General features: G+C 39.6%; 1 protein-coding gene across 1 annotated transcript in view; it reads right to left on the minus strand.

The window, feature by feature from the left end:
- Positions 1-12,173: 12,173 nt before the first annotated feature.
- Positions 12,174-25,426, minus strand: part of cyp24a1 (cytochrome P450, family 24, subfamily A, polypeptide 1) — a 33,457-nt gene continuing 20,204 nt past the window's right edge. Inside the window, exons 8-12 of the mRNA XM_072276813.1 lie at positions 23,564-23,730; positions 20,267-20,345; positions 16,745-16,942; positions 16,527-16,640; positions 12,174-13,159 (exon numbers count right to left, since the gene is read on the minus strand). Of these exons, the coding sequence (XP_072132914.1) occupies positions 16,530-16,640; positions 16,745-16,942; positions 20,267-20,345; positions 23,564-23,730 (555 nt within the window). The 3' untranslated portion in view covers positions 12,174-13,159; positions 16,527-16,529. The remainder of the gene's footprint in view (positions 13,160-16,526; positions 16,641-16,744; positions 16,943-20,266; positions 20,346-23,563; positions 23,731-25,426) is intronic.

A 25,426-nucleotide genomic window follows, 5' to 3' on the forward strand; every position in this document is an offset into this window, starting at 1 on the left:
CTTAAGCCTAAATTCTAACCTGCACCTGTTCTCCTTCAGGCACGTTGAGCCAATGTCTGACCACTCCAACACTCGTCCACTTCAACACTGGCTGCTCCCACAATGGCCACTCTGCTTACACCTTGCTTCTTTTTATTGGCCCTTGCTAAATTACTAATAACCAAAGCAATCTCCAGCTCTGCAGACAATTCCCAACAAGCCCCGGTGACATTTTAAACCAGATGCCTAAAGTCCACAAATAACCTTCTCCAACTCACTCCATAACCTTCCACTCTGCAGACAGGCTCTGGTCACTTTATAAATCTGGTGAGTAAATTCCCCAAGGAACTGTCTCCAATTTGCTGCACAATCTTCTGCACCGTACACTCTAGTTCATCTTGGTAGGCTCATTCAGAAAGTCAGGAGGCTGGGATCCAGTGAAACTTGGCTGCATGGCTTGCCCATAGAGAGAAGGGTATTAGATGGACTCCATTCTGCCTGGAGTGGTGTTCCACAGGGAACTGCTCTGCTCTGGGATCCTTTTATTTTCATAGAAGATTAAGATGAGGCTTTGAATGGGTGGGTTAGTAAGCTTACAGATGACATGAAGGTTAGTGGTGTTGTGCATAGTGTAGAAGGATGTTATAGGTTACAGCTGGACTTTGATAGCATGCAGAGTTGGGCTGAGAATTGGCAGATGGAGCTCTGACTCAAAAAATGTGAAGTGATACATTTTGAAAGGCTGGACATGAAGGCAGAGTACAAGTTTAATGGTAGGATTCTTAGCAGTATGGAAGAACAGATGTATCTTGGGAACACATCCACATCCAACCTCAAAGCTGGCATGCAAGTGATAGGGCGGTTAAGAAGATGTTGTGTTGGCCTTCATTACTCAGAGGACTGAGTTCCAGAGACATGAAGTAACTTTGCAGCTCTATAAAATTCTGGTTAAGCCACATTTGGAATACTGTGTTCAGTTCTGATTGCCTCATTATAGGAAGGACATGGAAGCTTTAGAGAATGTACAGTGGAAAGCAGACGTACCAGGATTCTGCCTCTATTAGAGAGCATGTCTTATGAGGATAGTTTGAGCGATCTAGTGCTTTTCTCTTTGGAGCAAAGGACAATCAGAGGAGACTGGAAAGAGAAATATAAAATGATAAGAGGCATAGATAGAGAGTACGGCCAGAGACTTTTATTCCAGGGTGAGAATGGCTAATATGATTTTGCAGGAAAGATTAAGGGAGATATCAGAGGTGGAACTTACATTAAGTGTGTGAGTGTCAAGTGCATTGCCAGTTGTGCTGGTAGAAGCAGATAAAACAGGGACATTTAAGGGAGTCTCAGAAAGTCACATTGATGAAAGACAAATGAAGGGTTATACGGGAGATAAGGATTAGAGTAGGTTAAAACGTCAGCACAAGAAAGGTGCTTGACAAAGCGGTCCCCCAATTTGCAATGGGTCTCACCAATGTAGAGGAGCCTGCACTGGAAGCACCAGATACAACTGGCAGACTGAGTGATCATTCTATTGTGCAAACCCACAAGTGATCAGATTTATTCAGATTCACAATTTACCATAACAAGATGTGAATTTACAAAGCTTGAATCTTTAATCCAATGTCATTAGTGGTGTGCACTCCTGTTCCAATTGTTCTGAGAACTTTTTTTTATATTTAGCTAATCTTTCCACTAGGTTGTCATTTTAACATTTTCTCCAAAGTACATATCAACAATCCAGCACTTTCTAATATTACAGTGTAGTAGGAGCATAATTTCTATGTTTGGGTTTAGAAGTAGATCCTGGTTTATAAATCAGAAGCAACAACATAAACATAAAGATAAGCTAACAATGTAAAACTGTCCCATGATAATATCTTGTCACCACTTAGTCTGTCAGAATTTCCAACGATTTTAACGGGTTAAAAGTTTCATAAATTTTCTCTTTATTTATATGTTTGTTTGTTTGTTTATTTAATTATTTATAGATGGTTCGGGCCTATCAAGCATGCCCGCCAAGCAAACCCCGACTTAACCCATACAAGGGCATCCAAGTCCCTTTGCACCTCAGATTTCTGTATTTTCTCTCCATTTAGAAAATAGTCTACCCTTTTATTTCTTATACCAAAGTGACTGTACACTTCCCGGTACTTTATTCCAGCTGCCACTTCTTTGCCCATTTTCCTAATCTGTCTATGCCCTTCAGTACCTTCTCTACTTCCTCAAAACTACCTGCCTCTCTACATGTTTTTGTATCGTCTGCAAATTTTGCAACAAATTGAACTCCAAACTCCTGTGCCCCGAACTGTAATAGTGTTGCACTAACCACTACATTGTCACAATGCAATCTATCAAAATAATTTATGTTCCATATATAAGAACTGCTAATCGAATTTAATAAAGCCATGTTCCTATTTTTGAACTCGTAGCTGCAGCTAATTCTTCACTATCTGCTACCTAAGTTTAAAGTGTGCCAATGAAATAAATCACTGATAATTTGCAGGATAATTAAATCTATTTTATATTTTTATTTGCATGATATTTGTAACACAGAAATGATTAGCATGTCATGGAGTTTGTCATAGAGTTTGAGTTCCTGGAGAACTAAATCTCTTTCAAATTATTCTGTTTATTCTATTATTTTTTTTATAGTACAACAAGGACAAGGTCACTGGAGGAACTTAAATCCCATTGCTGTCTTATGTTATAACCATGGGAACATTGAACTTTTATCATTGTTTGAACCCCATGACATTTATTCGGGTTTCCCAACAACAAATTTGCAAAGATTGAAGTTCTACTGTATTAACATCTAGGAAAATATGTAAATGAAATCATACCAACATTAATTGTTTTTGTAAGTGTAGAAAATGTATTTTGACACTTCACTGAAGTATGATTTTCATTACTGCTTTGTTTTATTTCAATGCATATCATTTCTATATGACGAACATAAGGCTAAGAAGATTTTTGAATTTTCTTTAGAAAATCACTATTATGGTGAGCTCTATGTAATCTAAGTAGCCGCTTCTCAGGTAATTCTATTACTATAAAAAATTTCTGATTTGATTATGAAGATAGGAATAAGTCTTGCGTGCCTCAATATCATTTATCCAGAACAGCTTCATTGTGCTTTGACATATGCTCATACATATAACATGAGAGGGCAGATTATACTGATGGTGAACTGGCACTCCAGGGAGGGCTGTCAACTAGTGATAATAATGTTTTGAATTCATTCAGATTAGATATATAAAAGATTTTTAAAAAGCATATTGAATTATTTATTTATTTTTGGAAATAGTTTATTGTTTTTTACTGCAAATATATCAAGTCATTGGAAACATTTAGAAACAATGGAAAGGTAATTCTGATAATTGAAGGTTGGTCTGGCAGCAGAAAGTGGAGTGGAAAAGTTCTGGCTGAGATGAGCACAATTTATATCAGCTTTGAAAGCTCAGGTAATCATGTCTCTTCATTCATCTATAACATGGCTTCCTAACATTTTTTTATGCCATAAATCTCTACCATAGAGGTGATAAACAGGAGCTACAGGGAGGTAGTCATCCCTAGGCTACAGGGGTCAGAAAACTGGGTCACTGTCAAGAGAGGGAAGGGAAATGCCCGGATAGTGGAGAGCACACCTGTGGTTGTCCCCCTCAGCAACAGATATCTTGTCCTGGATGCTGTTGAGGGGGATGACCTGACAGGGGACGCCCACGGTGACCGGGTCTCTGGCACTGAGCCTGGTGCTGTTGTGCAGGAGAGAAGGAGGGAGAAGAGAAATGCGGTAGTCGTAGGGGATTCCATAGTCAGGGGAACGGACAGGAGATTCTGTGAGCCTGATAGAGATACCCGCATGTTGTGTTGCTTCCCAGGTGCCAGGGTACGGGATGTCTCGGATCGGGTCCTGAATATTCTGAAGGGGGAGGGTGAGCAGCCAGTTGTCTTGGTACATGTTGGTACCAATGACATATATAGGACAAAGGAGGAGGTCCTGAAGAGAGATTTCCAAGAGTAAAGAAGGAAGCTGAGAAGCAGGACCTCCAGGGTAGTTATCTCGGGATTGCTACCTGTGCCATGTGCTAGCGAGGGCAAGAATAGTAGGATCAGGCAGACAAATGCGTGGCTGAGAGACTGGTGTAGGGGGCAGGGCTTCAGATTCTTGGATAATTGGGATCTCTTCTGGGGGAAGTATGGCCTGTTCAAGAAGGACAGGTTACACCTGAACCCGAAGGGGACCAATATCCTGGCGGGAAAGTTTAATAGAGCTATTATGGAGGGTTTAACTAATTTGGCAGGGGGATGGGAACCAGAATGACAGAGTAGAGGAAGGGGAAAACAGAAATAAATCTAAGATAGTGAGCAGTACAGATGTCAGGAAATACAGGCAGGTGATGGGGCAAATTTGTAGCCATTGGGATGAGTTTTAGTGCAATAAAGTTGCAGTGAAATCAAAGTGAGAAGTATCAAATGCTAGTCTTAAGGTGTTATACTTAAATGCACGCAGCATAAGGAATAAGGTGGATGATCTTGTTGTACAGCTACAGATTGGCAGGTATGATATTGTGGCCATCACTGAGACCTGGCTAAAGGATGCATGTCTCTGGGAGCTGAACGACCAAGGATAAATGGTGTATCAGAAGGATAGGAAGGTAGGCAGAGGGGGAGGCATGGGTTTATTGGTAAGAAATGATATTAAATCATTAGAAAGAGGTGATATATGATCGGAAGGCGCAGAATCTTTATGGGTTGAGCTAAGAAATAGCAGGGGTAAAAGGACCTTGATGGCAGTTATTTATAGTCCTCCAAACAGCTGCAGGGATGTGGACTACAAATTACAACTGGAAATAGAAAAGGCTTGTCAGAAGGGCAGTGTTATGATAATTGTGGGGGATTTTAACATGCGAGTGGATTGGGAAAATTAGGTCAGCACTGGATCTCAAGAGAGAGAATTTGTAGAATTTCTGCGAGATGGCTTTTTAGAACAGTTTGTTGTTGAGCCCACTAGGGGATCGGCTGTACTGGATTGGGTATTATGTAATGAACCGGAGGTGATTGGAGAGATTGAGGTGAAGGAACCCTTAGGAGGCAGTGATCATAACATGATTGATTTCACTGTGAAATCTGAAAAAGAGAAGCCGAAATCTGATGTGTCGGTATTTCAGTGGAGTAAAGGAATTTAGAGTGGCATGAGAGAGGAACTGGCCAAAGTTGACTGGAAAGGGACACTGGTGGGAAAGACAGCAGAGCAGCAGTGGCTGGAGTTTATGCGAGAAGTGAGGAAGGTGCAAGACAGGTATATTCCAAAAAAGAAGAAATTTTCGAGTGGAAAAAGGATGCAACCGTGGTTGACAAGAGAAGTCAAAGCCAAAGTTAAAGCAAAGGAGAGGGCATACAAGGAAACAAAAATTAGTGGGAAGACAGAGTATTGGGAAGTTTTTAAAACCTTACAAAAGAAACCAAGGAGGTCATTAAGTGGGAAAAGATTAACTATGAAAGGAAGCTAGCAAATAATATCAAAGAGGATACTAAAAGCTTTTCAAGTATATAAAGAGTAAAAGACAGGTGAGAGTAGATATAGGACTGCTAGAAAATAATGCTGGAGAAATTGTAAAGGGAGATAAGGAGATGGCAGAGGAACTGAACGAGTATTTTGCATCAGTCTTCACTGAAGAAGACATCGGCAGTATATCGGCAGTATATCGGACACACAAGGGTGTGCAGTCACAATTATGACAGAGAAAGTACTCAGGAAGCTGAATAGTATAAAGGTAGATAAATCTCCCGGACCAGATGAAATGCATCCGCGTGTTCTGAAGGAAGTAGCTGTGGAGATTGCGGAGGCATTAGCGATGATCTTTCAAAAGTCGATAGATTCTGGCATGGTTCCGGAAGACTGGAAGATTGCAAATGTCCCTCTGCTATTTAAGAAGGGGGCAAGGAAGCAAAAAGGAAATTATAGACCTGTTACCTTGACATCGGTGGTTGGGAAGTTGTTGGAGTCAATTGTCAAGGATGAGGTTACAGAGTACCTGGAGGCATATGACAAGATAGGCAGAACACTGTATTGATTTCCTAAAGGAAAATTCTGCCTAACAAACCTATTACAATTTTTTGAGGAAATTACCAGTAGGCTAGACAAGGGAGATGCAGTGGAATTTGTATATTTGGATTTTCAGAAGGCCTTTGACAAGGTGCCACACATGAGGCTACTTAACAAGATAAGAGCCCATGGAATTACAGGAAAGTTACATACGTGGATAGAGCATTGGCTGATTGGCAGGAAACAGAGAGTGGGAATAAAGGGATCCTATTTTGGTTGGCTGCCGGCTACCAGTGGTGTTCCACAGGGGTCCCTGTTGGGGCCGCTTCTTTTTACATGGTATATCAACGATTTAGATTATGGAATAGATGGCTTTGTGGCTAAGTTTGCTGACGATACGAAGATAGGTGGAAGGGGTGGTAGTGCTGAGGAAACGGAGAGTCTGCAGAGAGACTTGGATAGATTGGAAGAATGGGCAAAGAAGTGGCAAATGAAGTACAATATTGGAAGGTGTATGGTTATGCACTTTGGCAGAAAAAATAAACGGGCAGACTATTATTTAAATAGGGAAAGAATTCAAAGTTTGGAGATGCAACGGGACTTGGGAGTCCTCGTACAGGATATCCTTAAAGTTAACCTCCAAGTTGAGTCAGTAGTGAAGAAGGCAAATGCAATGTTGGCATTCATTTCTAGAGGAATAGAGTATAGGAGCAGGGATGTGATGTTGAGGCTCTATAAGGCACTGGTGAGACCTCACTTGGAGTACTGTGGGCAGTTTTGGTCTCCTTATTTAAGAAAGGATGTGCTGACATTGGAGAGGATACAGAGAAGATTCACTAGAATGATTCCGAGAATGAGCGGGTTAACATATGAGGAACATTTGTTCGCTCTTGGACTGTATTTCTTGGAGTTTAGAAGAATGAGAGGAGACCTCATAGAAACATTTCGAATGTTGAAAGGCATGGACAGAGTGGATGTGGCAAAGTTGTTTCCCATGATGGGGGAGTCTAGTACGAGAGGGCATGACTTAAGGATTGAAGGGCGCCCATTCAGAACAGAAATGCGAAGAAATTTTTTTAGTCAGAGGTTGGTGAATCTATGGAATTTGTTGCCACGGGCAGGAGTGGAGGCCAAGTCATTGGGTGTATTTAAGGCAGAGATTGATAGGTATCTGAGTAGCCAGGGCATCAAAGGTTATGGTGAGAAGGCGGGGGAGTGGGACTAAATGGGAGAATGGATCAGCTCATGATAAAATGGCAGAGCAGACTCGATGGGCTGAATGGCCGACTTCTGCTCCTTTGTCCTATGTTCTTATGGTCTTATAAACCAAGAGGTCCATGGACCCCAAGTTAGGAACCCCTGATCTACAAGGCAGAATTCCAAATTATTTTTATTGTTTGAGTGGAAGAAGTTCGCCCTGATTTCCTTCTTAAATGGTAGTTCTTTAGCTCTGTAATGGAAGATACATTGTTGAAACAAGTAGCGCTGCTCTGTCAAGGTTCCAGCAACCCAGGAATAATCTTGATGTCAGGTGACTTTACACATTTTTTCTTGCAACTGCATAGGTTTCCCTGGGTGCTGCTCCCCATGTCTCAAAGTCATTTTACTAGGATAATCGACTACTGTAAATTGCCCCTAACGTAGATGAATCAGGCTGAAATGTAGGTATGTGAGAGAATGAGTTGTGTAAGAATGTGTGAGAATGGGACTGATTGATGGTTGTGCTCTGTCAATTGTCAGAGACTCAGTGGGCAGATTTTGTGAGAAAAGGAAATGTACACTATTTATTGAATATTTTTGACATCTTAAGATATTTAGTGGGACCAAATTTGTCTAAGTTTAAGGGACTATGAGCCATTTTTATTTAACCTGTTGTCATAATTTACCATCCAGAACTTGAGGTATGCAAATTATGCATTTGCTGTTGTACTAAACAAGAAGTATTTTGCCAATATGGTCACCCAATACACACCATCTTGCTACAGTTACATCTTCGTCACTAGGCAATGAACCACACAACTTCCAAACTCTTGACTTGAGATTGGCTGGCTGACACTACAACAAACTCTTATCACTTGCTCATCATCATTTGTGGGCAATGCCATTTGACTCTCCATCTCTTGTACTGATTGATATTAGTATTAGAATCACATCTAACACTTCTAAAAGCTTGTTTACCAGCTGTCAATAGGCTAGTAAAGTTACATCTGCCTCATTTTATAACCAGAATAACTTCATAATTTGAATCATGAATTCCTGAGGGCAATTTAAATCAACAAGACAATACACAGTGTGGTGTGCCAAAATGGAATTCTTAGACATGTTGTATAGAAAACGAATGAATTCCATAAATATGATCACATTCAACAATTACCATATTCACATTAATAGGATAGTTATAAAAGGACATGATGATGCCAAAGTAAGTTTGAGATATATGTTTATGATCTTAGAATCATTTTAACCTGCCTCAGGGTCACTTCTTGTCTGGCTCCATTTTAGCCTTGTGTCAATTTTGATGCAGTTGGCTTAAAATATCCAAATATTTAGCTAGGATTAAAATAAAATCTCAACACAATGAATGGCTCCCCGGAAAATAGAAATTGATCTGCACACAAAATTGGAGAGAAGAGAAATTTCTTAGCATAGTTAGCATGGCTTTGTGCAGGGGACATCATGTCTTATGTACCTGATTGAGCTGTTCAAGAATGTAATAAAGATGGCTGATAAAGGTAGGACTGTGAACGTTGTCTACCTGGACTTTAGTAAAGTGTTTGACAAGCTCCCTCATGGCTGACTAATCCAGAAGATAAAAACACATTGGATCTCAGAAGACTAGGTATATTGAATTCCATGGAAGACAGAGGATAATAATGCTGGAGTATTAGTCTGCCTGGAAGTCTGCGTCCAGTCAGACGTTGCAGGATAACCATGGATAATGAGGAAGGTTGTCAGTCGATAGATCAGGACATAGACCAATTAGAAACGTGAGTGGAGAAAAGGCAGATAGAGTTTAATCTGGACAAGTGTGAGGTGTTGCACTTTGGGAGGTCAAATATGTGAGGAAAATATACAATCCATGGCAGGATCCTTGGGAGCATTGATGTACAGAGGGATCTTGGGGTGCAAGACCATGGCTTCCTGAAAATGGCAACACAAGTAGATAGGGTGCTAAAGAAGCATATGACATCATAGCTTTTAATTGTTTGATTGGGGTATTGAGTATCAAAATAGGAAAGTCATGTTACAGCTTATAAAACTTTGGTTAAGCCACATTTCAATTATTTTGTGTTGTTCTGATTGTCATTACAGGAAAGATGTGGAGATCTTAAAGATGGTGCAGAAGCATTTCACCATGGTGGTGACTGGATTAGAGGGTATTACTTGAAGGAGAGGTTGGACTAACTTGGATTATTTTCTCTCAAGTGTCAGAGACTGAGAGGCAACATAATAAAAGTATATTAAACAAATAGAGAGGGTAGACAGCCTTTTATCCCAGCATCGAAATGTCAATTACTAGATGGCATAGGATTAAGCTGACAGGGGGAAAGTTTAAAGGAGATCTATGAAGTAATTTTTTTTTAAATATTGAGTGCTAGGTCCTTGGAATGTCCTTCCATGGAAGATGGTGGAACAAGATATAACAGCAATGCTTAGGAGGGAGTTAGACAAGCACATGAATCAGTGAGGAATGGAGGATATCAACCATGAGCTGGTAGATGAGATTAGTTTATGAAAAACACAGGTATGTTGGGTCAAAAAGGACCTGTGTCTTTGTTGAATCTTTCTATGTTCGATGTTATAAAGGCCTGTGGCTGTGTTGTATCTTTCTATGTTCGATATTATGAGATGCCTATAAATGCTGTGAAATTATATCTGCCAATTTCTGATATGACTTTTTTTCATCCTAATGTTTTATTTTGACAACTAATCCTGTGAATCTGTTGGGGTCATCTACTATATCCGGTACTCCCGTTATAGCTTCCTGTATAACAGTGAGACCTGACGTAGATTGGGAGATCACTTCACCAAGCATCTATGCTCCATCCGCCAGAAAAAGAAGAATCTCCCAGTGGCCATCCATTTCAATTGTACTTCCCATTCACGTTCCGACACATCAGTCCATGGCCATCTCTACTGCCACTATGAGTCCACATTCAGGTTGGAGGAGCAAAGCCTTATATTCCACCTGAGTAGCCTCCAACCTGATGGCATGAACACTGATTTCTTGAACTTTCGGTAATGCCTTCCAGTCCCCTGCCCCCTTCACCATTCCCATTCCCTTCTTCCTCTCTCACTTTATCTTCTTACCTGCCTATCACCTCCCTCTGGTGTTCCTCCCACTTCCCTTCTTCCGTGGGCTTCTACCCTCTCTATCAGATTTCCCCTTCTCCAGCCATTTCTCTCTTTCACCAATCAACTTACCAGCTCTTTACTTCACCCCTTTTCCACTCCCGGTTTCACCTATCACCTACCACCTTGTACTTCTTCCTCCCCTCTCCCCACCTTCTTACTCTGACTTCTCATTTTTTTCAAGTCCTGATGAAGGATCTCGGCCAGAAACGTCGACTGTTTACTCTTTTCCATAGATGCTGCCTGACATGCTAAGTTCCTCTGGCATTTTTTGTGTGTTGCTTGGATTTCCAGCATCTTCAGATTTTTTCATGTTTGGGAATTATCTGTTTATAAAATATTTGTTACTTGGACACCTTTATTTTTAAAACACAGCCATTGGATCATTTGCAAATTGAGTCTAAAAGATTTATTCTTAAAGAAAACCTTCCATTATAGATCATGTACGAGCTTGCATAGCTGTAGAACTGGAGTAATGTAATAAAGTTTCCTACAGTGCCATGTAAATGTATTCAACCTTGTGAAAGTATTCAGCCCCAACCCTTTACTCGCATAAATGAGTATTACAACCAGGGATTTTGATCAATTTAACTGAATCACATATTCCTTTTTTCACAATAGAGTCCAAAAAAACAGGGAAATTTGTAAAGCATGAAAACTAAAAATTTAAAAACTGAGATGCCAGCAACTCAAAATTATTCATCCCCCTTTGCTCGGTACTTTGTTGAACCACCTCTCGCAGCTATTACAGCCAGTAGTCTTTTTGAATAAGTCTCTATTAGCTCTGCACAATGTTTTGGTGCCAGATTTGCCCATTCCTCCTTGCAAAGTTGCTCAAGCTGTGCCAGGTTAGTTGGGAAGCTGTGGTGGACAGCAATCTCGAGGTCTTGCCAGAGGTATTCAATCAGCTTGGGCCACTCAAGGACTCGATTTTCTTCATTTGAAGCCACTCCATGATTGCTCTGGCAGTGTGCTTTGGATCATTGTTCTGCTGCAAAACGAACTTCTGGCAGAGGCTAGCAGGTTTTTATCCAGGATTTCTCAGCATTCATCTTCCCACCAGATGTCCAATCCCTCCTGTTGAAAAGTATCCCCATAGCATGATGCTACCTCCACCATACCTTACACTATGGATGATGTTATCTGGCTGATGTGCAGTATTAGATTTATGCCACAAATACTGCTTAGTGTTGCAGGCAAAAAGTTCCACTTTAGTCTCACCTAAACACAAGACCTTCTTCCACATCTGTATCTTCTAGGAGATGCTTTGCAACGTCTTTACAGGCAAGGATATGTTTATTTTTTAGCCATGTGACATAACAGCATGGTTTGGCCTAATGAGACACATGCAATTCACAGGCACACTTTGGAGATGCGCGTTCACTTGTGACCTGTAATACTAAATGCATCAGAGCCCAATTTCGTTCAATTTTCTTTTGGATGTGAATTGCTACAAAACTTTCAGTGCTCCGAGTTTGTATATTCTCCCTGTGACTGAGTTTATCTCAATCCCTGAATTTTCTTCCTGAGTTTCCTCCAGATCTCTTCCTCTTTGCAGATATGCAGGTTGGTGGACTAATTGGCCACAGTAAATTGATCCCAGCGTATAGATGTGTGGTGGATTCTTGAGGAGCTGATTGAACATGGGGAGAATAAAGTGTGATTGGTGTAAATGGGTGCTTAATGATCAGAATGGATGGTGAGCCGAAGGGATTAATGAATCTGTTTCAAACATCATGAATAAGTAACTAAAAGGAATTAAAAGAATTATTAAGTACTTAATAAATTGTTCTTATTATCTTTTATTAGCATATTGTTTTTTTCCCAAGTCAGGCAGTAAAATTTGTTTCAGTTCTATGATTGACTAATACATCAGAAAATGCCTTTAACTTTTAAATTGGATTTTAAATTGAGTGCAATTTTATATGTAACACAAACAGGCATAAATGTTAATTTATCAGCAGACTTCAGGATTTAAACAAGGACGTAAATATTGATTTGATGTATAAATTTGCAGTTTAATTAATATCTATGGTATTTACATAATTAAATATAACAAAGAAAGCGGAGGAGGGATTCGCCCTATATAACAATACAGAGTGGGAGGAATAACTTTGATCTCATATTGTACATCACGGTTGGATTTACATTTCATAGGCACAATTGAATATTGAATTCAATGTGATACATCCTGTTTATCACTACCTTTGAAGGTGAATTTCTACATCAGCTATACTTGCTGCAATTTTTCTAGTTAATCTAGAAAAAAACAGGTATTCTCTGTCTGAAATCCTTCCTTCATCTAGCAGATTTACAATGTGTAGATTCTCTAACACCTGCTGTTTATAGCAACAACACAAATCCACCTAAAAACAACCCGGTCTGTGTGGATAGTTTGTTTGCAGAGTACTGGCACAGACACAAGGTTTCATGGAGAGAGTTTCTTCTGGTTATTTGAAAGCCCTTACTTTATATGTTTTTACATACAGACGTGTATAATACATTATAACTTTACGGAATATTAAGCATCAAATATCACATTGTATTTCTTTACAATATGTACAGTATGTAAGGCTATTACTCAGTGAATGGGTCTGTCAAAATAAGGTTGCATTACTAAATTTCTTATCAGACCAATCGTCTGTGAGTCAGAAAAAGTGTTGTAATCCTTCCACTCCCACAACATTCTTTTGGCCTTGTGATGCCTTTTTGACTGATTATAAAATGTTGGGGTTAACAAGAGCGTAGGGTTGGCTGTGCTCTCGAACAATCAAGGTGCTCCTGAAAAGAAAAAAGTCTATGAGCTTATGTGATTATTATAGTTATAGCACAGAGATAATTGAACATAAATTATCCAATTACAAACTGAATTATTGAAAGCCTTCTAATTATGCTCATTTATGTCATGATGTGTTTAATGCTACTGACCAGGATGAATTTTTAGATAACTATTTCCTTTGCAGTGCATTATTTTAAACAGAGTAAGTTCTCTTGACCTTACCCTCGACATTCTTGTCACATCAAGCCACATACAAAATATCCATGAAAAAAATCCTTCAGTGCTGTTTAATTACAGCTGTTTCTAACTCTGTTTCCAACTCTGGATAAATAACAGTAACATTTTTCAGCTTTAAATGACAAGTGAAGGTGAGATGTGGGAAGAAATATAACTAATGTAGTTGTTCTTACTTTCTCCAAACCAAAGGAATAGCCACGGGCACTCATATGGGTTACAGCTATGCCTACGTTTTCATTGTCTATATGGTGCAATTCATGTTTCAAACCTAATCTGGGAATGCTCTACAACTCTTTCTCAGCTACATTAATGTCTGCTTCTGAACCCATGCAAAGTCATCAATTTCATCAACTTCTCTATTAACTTCTACCCCATCTTCAAATTCACTTGGTCCATCTCCAACACTTCTCTCCCCTTTCTTGATCTCTCTGTCTGCATCTCCAAAGACAGTTTGTCCACAAACATCTTCTATAAATCCAATCCCTCCTACATCTACCTTTATTTCAACTTTTCTCACCCTGTCACTTGCAAAGACACCATTCCCTTTTCTCAGTTCCCCTGTGTCTACATCTATTCTAAATGATCAGCCCTTCCAATCAAAGGCATCTAAGAAGGAGCATTCATCCACATCTCCTCCATTTCCCAGATTTTGCCGTTCACCTACCACCATGTTAACCTACGCATCTAACCTATCATTCTTTGTAGCTTCTGTCATGTCCAACAGGATCCCACCACTTGCACATATCACCTCTCCTCTCCTCTCCCCTCTTCACTTTTTACAGGGATTACTTTCTTTGTGACTCCCTTATCTGATCAGCCTCCCTCCTCAGAAATCTGTCCCTACAAATCTGCAAAGTGTTACAACTAGCCCTACACCTCGTCCTTCACAACCAATCAAGGCCATAAGCAGTCCTTCTGGGTGAAGCAGTCTTTCCCCTGATGTTATTTAATTAATCTAATGTTCAAGGTGCAGCCCCTCTACATCACTAAGAAAGGGCACAGGTTGGGGCCCACCGCGCTGAGAATTTTGGCTCCATCTGCTTTGCCAGTTATGATCTCTTCTTTCCAGCTATTTTATTTCCACTTCACATTCCCACATCAACACCACTTCCAGGTCAATGATAAACACCAGTTAGATAAATGACACCTCCATACTCTGCTTGGGCAGTCTCCAACCTCAAGGCATGGATGTTGAATTCTCAAACTTCCTATAACTGCTTCTCTCTTGCCCTTTTCCAGCTTTTTTGCTATCTCCTCCTGATCCAGCTGACTTATACAACCCTATCTCTTCTCCCTTTCCCAAATTCTCCAACTGCCCATCAACCACACACTCCTCCCACTGTTCCTCCTCCCTACCATCCCCCCCATATTCAGTGGTCTACAGTCCTCCCCTATCAGATTCCAACCTCTTTACTCCTTTGTCATCTGGCTGTCACCTCCCAGCCTCTGACCTCAGTCTCCTATCACCATCATCTCTCTATCAACCCACCTATCACTTGCCAGAACTTGCTCCATCTGCTCCCTCCACTTTTTATACCAGCCATCCCCCCCGCTTCCCATCCAGATGAAGGATCTCAACCTGAGGCATCAACTCTTAATTTTCCTCCGTAAATGCTTCTTGACCTGCTGAGTTCCTCCCGTGTTTTGTGTGTTGCTCCAGACTTCCAACATCTGTAGTCTCTTGTGTCTCCTACTTGAGTTATTGTATCAAAACACTGAAGTCTGATTAGAAGACTGAATTGAGGGTGTTACTTTTGATCTGTATTTCTCACACTAAACTGTAAGGAGATCATTTGTGCTTTGCAAACATGAAAACATGAGAAGGGGCACTTGAGACTATTCCACCATTTATTGAGATCCTAACTGTTGCCAGAATGTGTGCATAAAAATAAGTAACAGATGGGGTACGAGGGGGAGGTGGGGCCTTAGCGGAGACCGCTTTGCTGAACATCTATGCTCTGTCCGCCAGAGAAAGCAGGATCTCCCAGTGGCCACACATTTTAATTCCACATCCCATTCCCATTCTGACATGTCTATCCACAGCCTCCTCTACTGTAAAGATGAAGCCACACTCAGGTTGGAGGAACAACACCTTATATTCCGTCTGAGTAGCCTCCAACCTGATGGCATGAACATCGACTTCTCTAACTTCCGCTAAGGCCCCACCTCCCCCTCGTACCCCATCTGTTACACATTTTTATGCACACATTCTTTCTCTCACTCTCCTTTTTCTCCCTCTGTCCCTCTGAATATACCTCTTGCCCATCCTCTGGGTTCCCCCCCCCCATCTTTCTTCCCAGACCTCCTGTCCCATGATCCTCTCGTATCCCCTTTTGCCTATCACCTGTCCAGCTCTTGGCTCTATCCCTCCCCCTCCTGTCCTCTCCTATCATTTTGGATCTCCCCCTCCCCCTCCAACTTTCAAATCCCTTAACTCTTCCTTCAGTTAGTCCTGACGAAGGGTCTCGGCCTGAAATGTCGACTGTACCTCTTCCTAGAGATGCTGCCTGGCCTGCTGCGTTCACCAGCAACTTTGATGTGTGTTGCTATATAGATGGGTGTAAGAGCTTCAATCAGCATACACGGAGAGGTGTGTCAGAAACTGGTTTATTACATGGAGAAGAGTATACTGCCTTTTTTCACAATGCACAGAAGAGAGAGGAAGTGATTAGTTCACATTTCTCAGAAAGGGTTAGGTTCACAATACACAGATAGGTGTGTCAGGAATTGGTTCACTAAAAAGGGAGAACTATAAGTACTTAGTTTACAATGCACATATTGGTCTAGAAGAAAATGATTCACAATACATAGAAAAGAAAGGAGTGGATTAGTTCATAGTACATATATTTTTCAGAAAGGGGTTACTTCTCAATACAAAAGAAATGTGTTTGGGATTAGTACATAGAGCAATGAAAGGACTTGGTTCACAAAATACAGAATGGCTAAGAGATTGCTTCACAATGCACATGCAGGAGTGTCGGGGGGGGTTCACTTCTCTCAGATATTATTACAGTTTGTTCATATGACATAGTGAAGAGTGTATAGGATTGATTCACAAGGCACAGAGAGAAAAAGGGGGAAACCAAAAAGGAAGTTATTGAATAAAAAAATCAAAAACAATTGTGAATGTACCTTTTAACGGTTGTGGAACGCAACAGGGATCTCACGATTTGGCAACATTATCCCAGAATGCAGTACTTCCACATTATCTTCATCAGTTGCCACTATTCTGTACCTTTGTACCAGCTGCAGTGAAAAAATATTCCAATTTGAAAATGGCATTCCCATAGCTATTTGTTACATTTAAGCAAAAACTGGACCAATGTCAATAATCAGCACACACAACTTACCCAGCAGAGAGCCAACTGAAGCTGCAATTCCGCCAGCCGCCGGCCTATACACATCCTTTTTCCAATCCCAAATGGAACGTGAGCAAAAGGATTGATTTTATCCATATCCTGTAGCCAGCGCTCAGGTTTGAACTGCATTCCATCATCAAAATATTCTTCATTCAATCCTATCGCGTGATAGCTTATCATTAAATTAGTCTGTAAGATAAAGAATGGCCACATCACCCTTTATTTTTGATATAAAGTTGTTCTGAAAAGCAATAAATAGCCTTTTGGACTCTCAGTTCCATGATATATAGTAAATGTAAATGAGCCTGAAGGTTCACACATCATCCACACAACGCAGTACTAAACCGTTATATTAGGAGTAGTTGTTCTTTCGCTCTTTCTGAAGTGGGGGTTAAATGATTCAGAAAGGGTGCGTAAAATTCCTATATGTCTACCTGGGCATCTGCTGTGTTTTTTTTTCTGGGGAGGGAGCATCAGAACCATATTTGGGAGTAAACAAAACAGGGAAATATAGACACAAGATGCTGGAAATCTTGATCAACACACACACAATGCTGGAAGAGGTCAATCAGGCAGCATTTATGGAGAGGAATAAATATAATTTATTCCATAGTATATAGTATTTTGGAATATGATAACCAATGAATTCACTATTTCCATGACTTGGCCCTTTAATATCTGAGAATGCAAATATCAGGTTCTTGGGGGTTTCAGCTTTCAGAGCATTAAGTTCTTCAGTAATATTTTCTATAGTTCCTCCTCATCTGCACTTTCATTAGATTAATCATTCCCTAACATTTTTATAAGATTATTGGTGTCTTCTTCTGTGAAGACAAGACTTTTTAAAATTTAATTATAAATACAATAAATTCTGCTGAAGCTGGAAATCCAAGACAACTTCAGAAAATTCTGGAGGAATGCAGCAGGTCAGACAGCATCTATGGAAATGAATAAACAGTCAACGTTTTGGGTCGATTCTCTTCTTCTGGAATGGGAAGGAAGAGGGAAGATGCCGGAATAAAAAGGTGGGAAGGAGGGGAAGGAGGCTAGCTGGAAGTCGATAGGTGAAGCTAGGTGGGTGGGAAAGAAAGGTCAAGGCCTGGAAAAGAAGGAATCTGATAAGAGAGGAGAGTGGACCACAGAAGAAAGGAAAGGTGGGGGGGACCTGGGGGAAAGTAATAGGCAGGTGAGTGGAGATAAAAGTTAGAGTTGGGAATAGAGGAAGGGGGGGAATGTTTGTTTCCCTAAATTTGCTTAATTGCTCTGTTCTCTATTATGACTGGCCTGTATTTGACAGCAGGGTTCTACATTTGGTTTTACTAATATTCTTTTCAAACATTTGTAAAAGCAATCTACTTTAATGTTTCCTGGGTTTATTATCATTCTGTACTTATTGCTCTCTTAATCACTTTAATCACTTTCGTTGTCCTCTTTTGCTGAATTTTAGACTGCTTCCAGTCCCCAAGTCTGCCACTTTGTCAGGCTTTCCTATTTGAAACTCCTTTAGATCTAATGCAGTCCTTAACTTCTTTTGACAGCATAATTGCTTTATATTTTTACACCTGGTAGGGTTATAATATAATAGTTGTTATTCCTACATGCATTCCTTAACTTTTAGCCAATGCCAATCCTATACCCTGGGTTATTAATCAACCTTTCTGATTGCACAATAACTAATCTAGAATAAGTTATTTTCCGATTGTTTGATCAACATATTAATCCAAAAAGTCATATACACATACTGCAGGAATACCTGGAGTACCTGGTAAGGCTCTGAAAACCTGTGCCAACCAACTAGCGGGAATATTCAAGGACATTTTCAACCCCTCAATAGTACGGGCAGAAGTTCCCACTTGCTTCAAAAAGGCAACAATTATACCAGTGCCAAAGAAGAATAATGTGAGCTGCCTTAATGACTATCGCACAGTAGCACTCACATCGACAGTGATGAAATACTTTGAGATGTTGGTTATGACTAGACTGAACTCCTGCCTCAGCAAGGACCTGGACCCATTGCAATTTGCCTACTGCCACAAAAGGTCAACAGCAGATGCAATCTCAATGGCTCTCCACACGGCTTTAGACTATCTAGACAACACAAACACCTATGTCAGGATGCTGTTCATTGTCTATAGCTCAGCATTTAATACCATCATTCCCACAATCCTGATTTAGGAGTTGCAGAACTTGGGCCTCTGTACCTCCCTCTGCAATTGGATCCTTGACTTCCTAACTGGAAGACCACAGTCTGTGCAGATTAGTGATAACATATCCTCCTTGCTGATGATCAACACTGGCGCACCTCAGGGGTGTGTGCTTAGCCCACTGCTCTGCTCTCTGTATACACATGACTGTGTGGCTAGGCATAGCTCAAATACCATCTACAAATTTGTTGACGATACAACCATTGTTGGTAGAATCTCGGGTGGGTGATGAGAGGGCGTACAGGAGTGAGATATGCTAACTAGTGGAATGGTGCCACAGCAACAACCTGGCACTCAACGTCAATAAGATGAAGGAGCTGATTGTGGACTTCGGGAAGGGTAAGATGAAGGAACACATACCAATCCTCATAGAGGGATCAGAAGTGGAGAGAGTGAGCAGTTTCAGGTTCCTGGGAGTCAAGATCTCTGAGGATCTAACCTGGTCCCAACATATCAATGTAGTCATAAAGAAGGCAAGACAGCAGCTATACTTTATTAGGAGTTTGAAGAGATTTGGCATGTCAACAAATACACTCAAAAACACCTACAGTTGTACCGTGGAGAGCATTCTGACAGGCTGCATCACTGTCTGGTATGGAAGGGCTACTGCACAGGACTGAAAGAAGCTGCAGAAGGTTGTAAATCTAGTCAGCTTCATCCTGGGCACTAGCCTACAAAGTACTCAGGACATCTTTAGGGAGCGGTGTCTCAGAAAGGCAGCATCCATTATTAACGTCCTCCAGCACCCAAGGCATGCCCTTTTCTCACTGTTACCATCAGGCAGGACATACAGAAGCCTGAAGTCACAAACTCAAGCAATTCAGAAACAGCTTCTTCCCCTCTGCCATCCGATTCCTAAATGGACATTGAAGTTTTGGACACTACCTCACTTTTTTTTAATATACAGTATTTCTGTTTTTGCACATTAAAAATATATTCAATATATGTAATTGATTTACTTGTTTATTTATTATGTTGTATTTTATTTGTTATTATTATTTCATGTCACATGCTGGTGATAGTAAACCTGATTCTGCTCCCTCCTCGGTATTGTTGCTGAATTGGTTTGGCCAATTCAGGTGCAAGTTAAATTCTTGACAGTGTTAGCAAAAATTGATTGGTGTGGCAGGGTGGGTCAGGAAAATGATGGCCTGTGGTCAGATTCTGCCTTTTATCACTTACTGTAATATGAAAGCTCCTTAAAAATATTGAATGATCAATAATTTAGTACTGTGACAAAATCAGAGCTAATTGAAGCTACTGAAAGTTACATTCTTGGTGCGTATCTACAATTTTTCTGTATACTTACTCCCTTAGGCAGCAGATAGTCACCAAGGATGATTTCTTCTTCCAAGGTCCGACTTGTAAAGGGCACAGAAGGAGTAATTCTAAACAAATATTTGTTGCAAGAAATTATTTTACTGAGGCATTTGGTATATTTACTAAGATCGCTAAAATCACAAAAATTAAAAACAGTTCTTAAATTTAAATATATACAATAAATTATTTGGAGTGAAGATGAAGGTGCCATCTTTATCACGATAAAGATAGTAAACTTCTTCAGGTCTTCTGTTAAAAATTGAATATAAATGATTACAACCAAAAGTACAATAATATAAGCAAAACCAATTTCATTTCATAATTTGCAAAAACAAAACTTTCAATTCAAAATTGCTCAATTTATAAACTATTATACGCTGTAAGGTTTCACTGCTAATATAATGGCTTTTCTGTAATGTTCCACCGCTGAGGTAATGGTTTCTCTGTAGCAGCAATGTTTAGGTTATGACTAGAGATAACAGGGAATGCTAGTCAATGAGCGGGATGTTGTTCTTTCTTGTGTGTCTGGGAACCGGGAATTCGCGGTCTTTTGCCGGGGAGAGATGAGGAGAGAAGACGTGAATGGAGAGAGTTGGTAGACCGCCAGACAGAGTGGACTTGGAGCGAGGGTCAGCGACACTCGGAGGAGGTCGATGGTGGATGAACGGCCTTATCAGTGAGCTCCAACATTTCACATTAGATTGTTTCATGAGAATGGGCCCTCTTCTTTTTTTGTTTTCTTTACTAACCATATGGTCAAATTAAGAATTATAAAGCTCAATCGTTTAATCACATTTTGTGTACTACTTGTTATTTTGTGGTACTGATTTGTAACAGGGGACACATCGCACAGCATCCACCCAAACGAGATTTCTTAAGTTTGGCCGAGCCGGGAGCTATCATCTCCTATTTTAAGCCACTAGCTGAAGCAAGAGTTACACTATAAATTGAGCAATTATAAACTAAATATCTACTATTTTTGAAACAATTAAGTAATTTATTATAGCTGCTCTGAAATAATAAATTTTATGATCAAATTGTTTCCATTCATAATTCTGTAAAGTTCCCAGTCATAAAGTTCAGTGGTGTTCTGCGGGTATCCAAATGGGACCTCCGTTGTTAAATAACCGGGATGAAAACCAAATGGGTGGTGAATAAGGTTGGGGGCCTTTCTTTTTTTGTCAAGTTCAGCTTTCTAAACATAGCAGCTAGAACTTCTAAAGATCAAAGTGTTGCTTTTGAGTAAGTTACACTTCCAACCAATATTCTTTGTTCAGCCTCTTGTAAATAGGAGCCAATCTTCAGTTCTTGGTGCAAATGGCGAGCAGTAATCAGTTTGAAATTAAAAGGACAGCTTTGCAAACAAGTGTTGACTATGAGCAGATTTGTTGGCCCACAGCATGAGGCTAATTTGCTGAAGGGGTGCTGTGTAAGACAATGGGTTATTTTAATTAAGGTTGTATGAAGCCAGACAACACTAGTTGTTACTTAGTTCAAGGAAGCTTGCAGACCAGATTGTTATTATCATTTAGCATATCAAATAGCTGATCTATTTAGAAGTTGGAAATGTTGTATACAGTATTCAAAGAGTCAGTTTCACAGAATTAATTGTAGGTATCTAGGAACTCTGTCCCCAGAAGCTTTTAGATGATCTCTGTGAAAAGATATCTGAAAAAGATATCAAATGTGTGAAGTTACTGGCAGAAAATGTAGGGAGCAGTCAGGTTTATTTTGAATGGGGTAAGGAACATCAAGAAGATTGCTAGAGACATGGGGTGAACGAGAATCCATTCCTCTGCTACTGATTTCTGTGACCGATAATTTGTCTGCATCATTGGTATATCTTGTTAACGTGTTTTGGAAATCCTTGTGTTTTAAAAATGGTTTGTAATTTGGAAATCTTTCAGAAGATAGAAAATCCTCTGTGAGCTTTAAATGTGTTTTAAGAATTTTGTTTAAATTTAACCGTTTATCACTAAAAGTAAATGAACTGTGTTTAAACTACTCTTAGCTGGAAGAATCTCCTCCTTGGTAGGGAAAGGGGACACAGTACTCAGACAGTATTGGCAGCTAAACTCACTGTTGAGGATAAAAAGGAAAGTGCACTAGTCTTTGAAAAGTAGGTAGCTACAGTATAACTGTCCTTCAGTGAGGGTATATGTAGCTATTTATATCAGAAAGGGCTTAAGATCTTCATTTGAATTTATAACTTTGTGGTCAGCAAACTCAATACATTACAAGTTTGCAGACAATACAAATATTAGTGGTGTTGAGGATAGTGTGCAAGACTGTCAAAGGATTCAGCAGGATATAGATCAGTTAGAGATATGGGCTGAGAAATGGCAGATGGCATTTAACCCAGCTGACTTTGAAGTGCTGCACTTTGAGAGATGAAATGTAAAGGGAAAGTACACTGATAAAGCCAAAATCCATAACAATGTTACCCTGCAGAGATGTCCAAGTTCATAAGTCCCTGGAAGTGACTGCACAGTTTGATAGAGTGGTAAGGAAGACGTATGCCATGCTTGCCTTTACTAGTTGAGGAAGTGAGTTCAGGCAACCGGAAGTTTTGTTACAGCTTTATAAAGCTCTTGTTGGATTACTTTTGGAATATTGCATCCTGGTTGGCCCATTACAGGAAGGATGTTGAGGGTTTGGAGTGGATGCAGAAGAGGTGTAGCGGGATGCTGTCTGGATTAGAAGGCAGGTGTGCTGCAAAGAGAGGCTGGACAGACTGGACTGTTTTCTCTGGAATGGCATGGATAGCTGGTATCTTTTTCCAAGATTGAAAATATCCAACACCAGAAGGTATGTATTTAACATGAGAGGGGATAAGTTCAGAGGAGATGTGCAAGGCAAATTTTACATGGAGAGTGGGAAGTGCCTGAAATACGCTATCCAGGGTGTTGGTGGAGGCAAATGTGATGGAGGCATGTGAATATGCAGGAAATGAAAAGATATGGACATTGTGTAGGTAGAAAGGATTAGTTAATTTAAGCATTTGAATGCTAGTTTAATTAGTTCAGCTCAACACTACGGGTCAGAGGGGCCTGTTCCTGTGTTGTACTGTTTCATATTGTATGTGCTATCAACCAGATTAAGAAGGGGCTTTATGGTCTGTTTATTAGATTGAGGAAAAGCTCTGTTTTTTCAATACGAGTTTCTAACCACAGGAGTTTCTTAACTGGGATTTAATGCATAACAAACATATTTCAAAAAATGATTTGATGCTAACAATTTCAGCAGGGAGTTCAAAGCAATTGAATAACAAGTGATGCAATCAAACCTCATAGACTCCTTCAGACAAGCTTTCAGGTAGGGCAGTTTCTTAATATCTTCTGCAGTTGGAGTTTGGTTTTTAGGTAGCACACGCAGCAGTTCCTCATTAAGTTTTTCTTGCACTTTGGTATTGCGAGAGAGATTGAAAATGGCCCATAGCAAAGTGTTGGCAGTCTTTGATGTAAAAGAAAGTAGAGAGTGGTAATTTTCTTCAATTGACTTCATATTCATTTCCTCATTAATAGTTGCAAGTTACAACATTTAAAAAGGGATCTTTCTTCTAATTTAAAAATATAACTTATCTTATGTTGAAGCTTTAGACATGTGAGAGCCACTTTGTAACTTCTCACAAAATGTAATCATGGTTATATGGAGTGATAAAATGTTTGAGAATATTCTATATAATCCTTGAAATCTACCGGAGCTGCCTTCCAAACTAAATATCACTAAATCATTAGTAACGTCACTGGCGATATCTGTAAGTTCTTTTAGTGTTGCCACTTACAAAGGTTAGGATTATCAACTAAATATCCTTTATTAAAGACAAGATCTAGTACATCAAGGTAGTAAATGTCATATCAGATGGTGTATTTGGTGCTTAAATTTACATTACACATGTGCATTACAGTCAAATCCTATTTAACATAAGCTTGATGAATCTAATTTCCCGATATTATTTTAGGATTTGTTATATCAAAAGCAGAATCGAGTTGACCATTTAAGGCTCAATACTACCTAGGTCAGAGATCTTCAGCTTGCTTATTTTTAGCTCATGAGTTAACCTTAAAAAGAGGTACAGATCACTGCAATAAAAGCAGGGTGGCTCTCAAAACTGAAGCTAATTACTGTTAACTTTATAAAGATGTACAGATCGCTACAACTAAAGCAGAGTGGCTCTAAAACTGAAGGTAATTGCTGTTAACCTCAATTTCTTTGCAAGTTATAATATGATAGTTAGCATAAATAAAATTTAAGTAATTGTTGCTATACACTCAAATTACTGAAACAAGGGATGGATTTGTATCATTAATTCCCAGCACAATTATTCAGAATACAACAGTACCAATTCCGCTTTGAGGATCCACACAAAATATATTTAACAATATAAATACTATGTATTTAATAATATAATTTCGTATACTTGAAGTAAATATACTCCCACTTAATAATGATAGCTGTCAGATACAGACATATGTTGATAATTCATTATGAAAAATATGGATTAGATATATTAGAATAATTTCTCTCCCCACAGATGCTGTCTGACCTGCTGAGCATTTTCAGAATTTTCTGCATTTATCTCAGATATCTAACATCTGCATATTTTTGTTTTTCAAGCTAATCAGAAGACCATAAAGATATGATTGGAACCTGGTCTAGAAAAATTGAATTGTGCTTTACCTTTCAAGGTTTTAGTGAAACATGAATGGATAACCTGGCTCACAAAAATGTCCTATTGCTGATCATTACTCTGTGCATCTTGCTTAGAATTGTAGGAATAAGTAGGAGTCAGTCAAAACTAATACCTATTTATCCTGTTGATGTTGTTCAATGGAGAATCTGCCAGATTTCCATTACACAACTTCCTCAATAAGGTGAACATTTGCTCAGTTGGTGTTGGCAGTTCACTGATTTAATTTTACCAAGACCTGGCCATGAAATTCACAGGCAATGTGACAGATGTCCAGTTATGGTCTCAATTTTCCATTGACTTTTATCAATATTTAATTTACTCCATTTTAAACAGTCATGCTTAGGTTGTGTGTTCAGGGCTTGGAAAATAGCAGGAAATTATTGTTCTGGTTCAAAATTGTGATAGCTTCCACTAAGTCAAGGTGATATGCAGCAACTGTAACTAAGAGCTTTCTTT

The sequence above is a fragment of the Mobula birostris genome, chromosome 2 (genome assembly GCF_030028105.1).
Source record: "Mobula birostris isolate sMobBir1 chromosome 2, sMobBir1.hap1, whole genome shotgun sequence".
In the NCBI taxonomy this organism is placed as follows: domain Eukaryota; kingdom Metazoa; phylum Chordata; class Chondrichthyes; order Myliobatiformes; family Myliobatidae; genus Mobula; species Mobula birostris.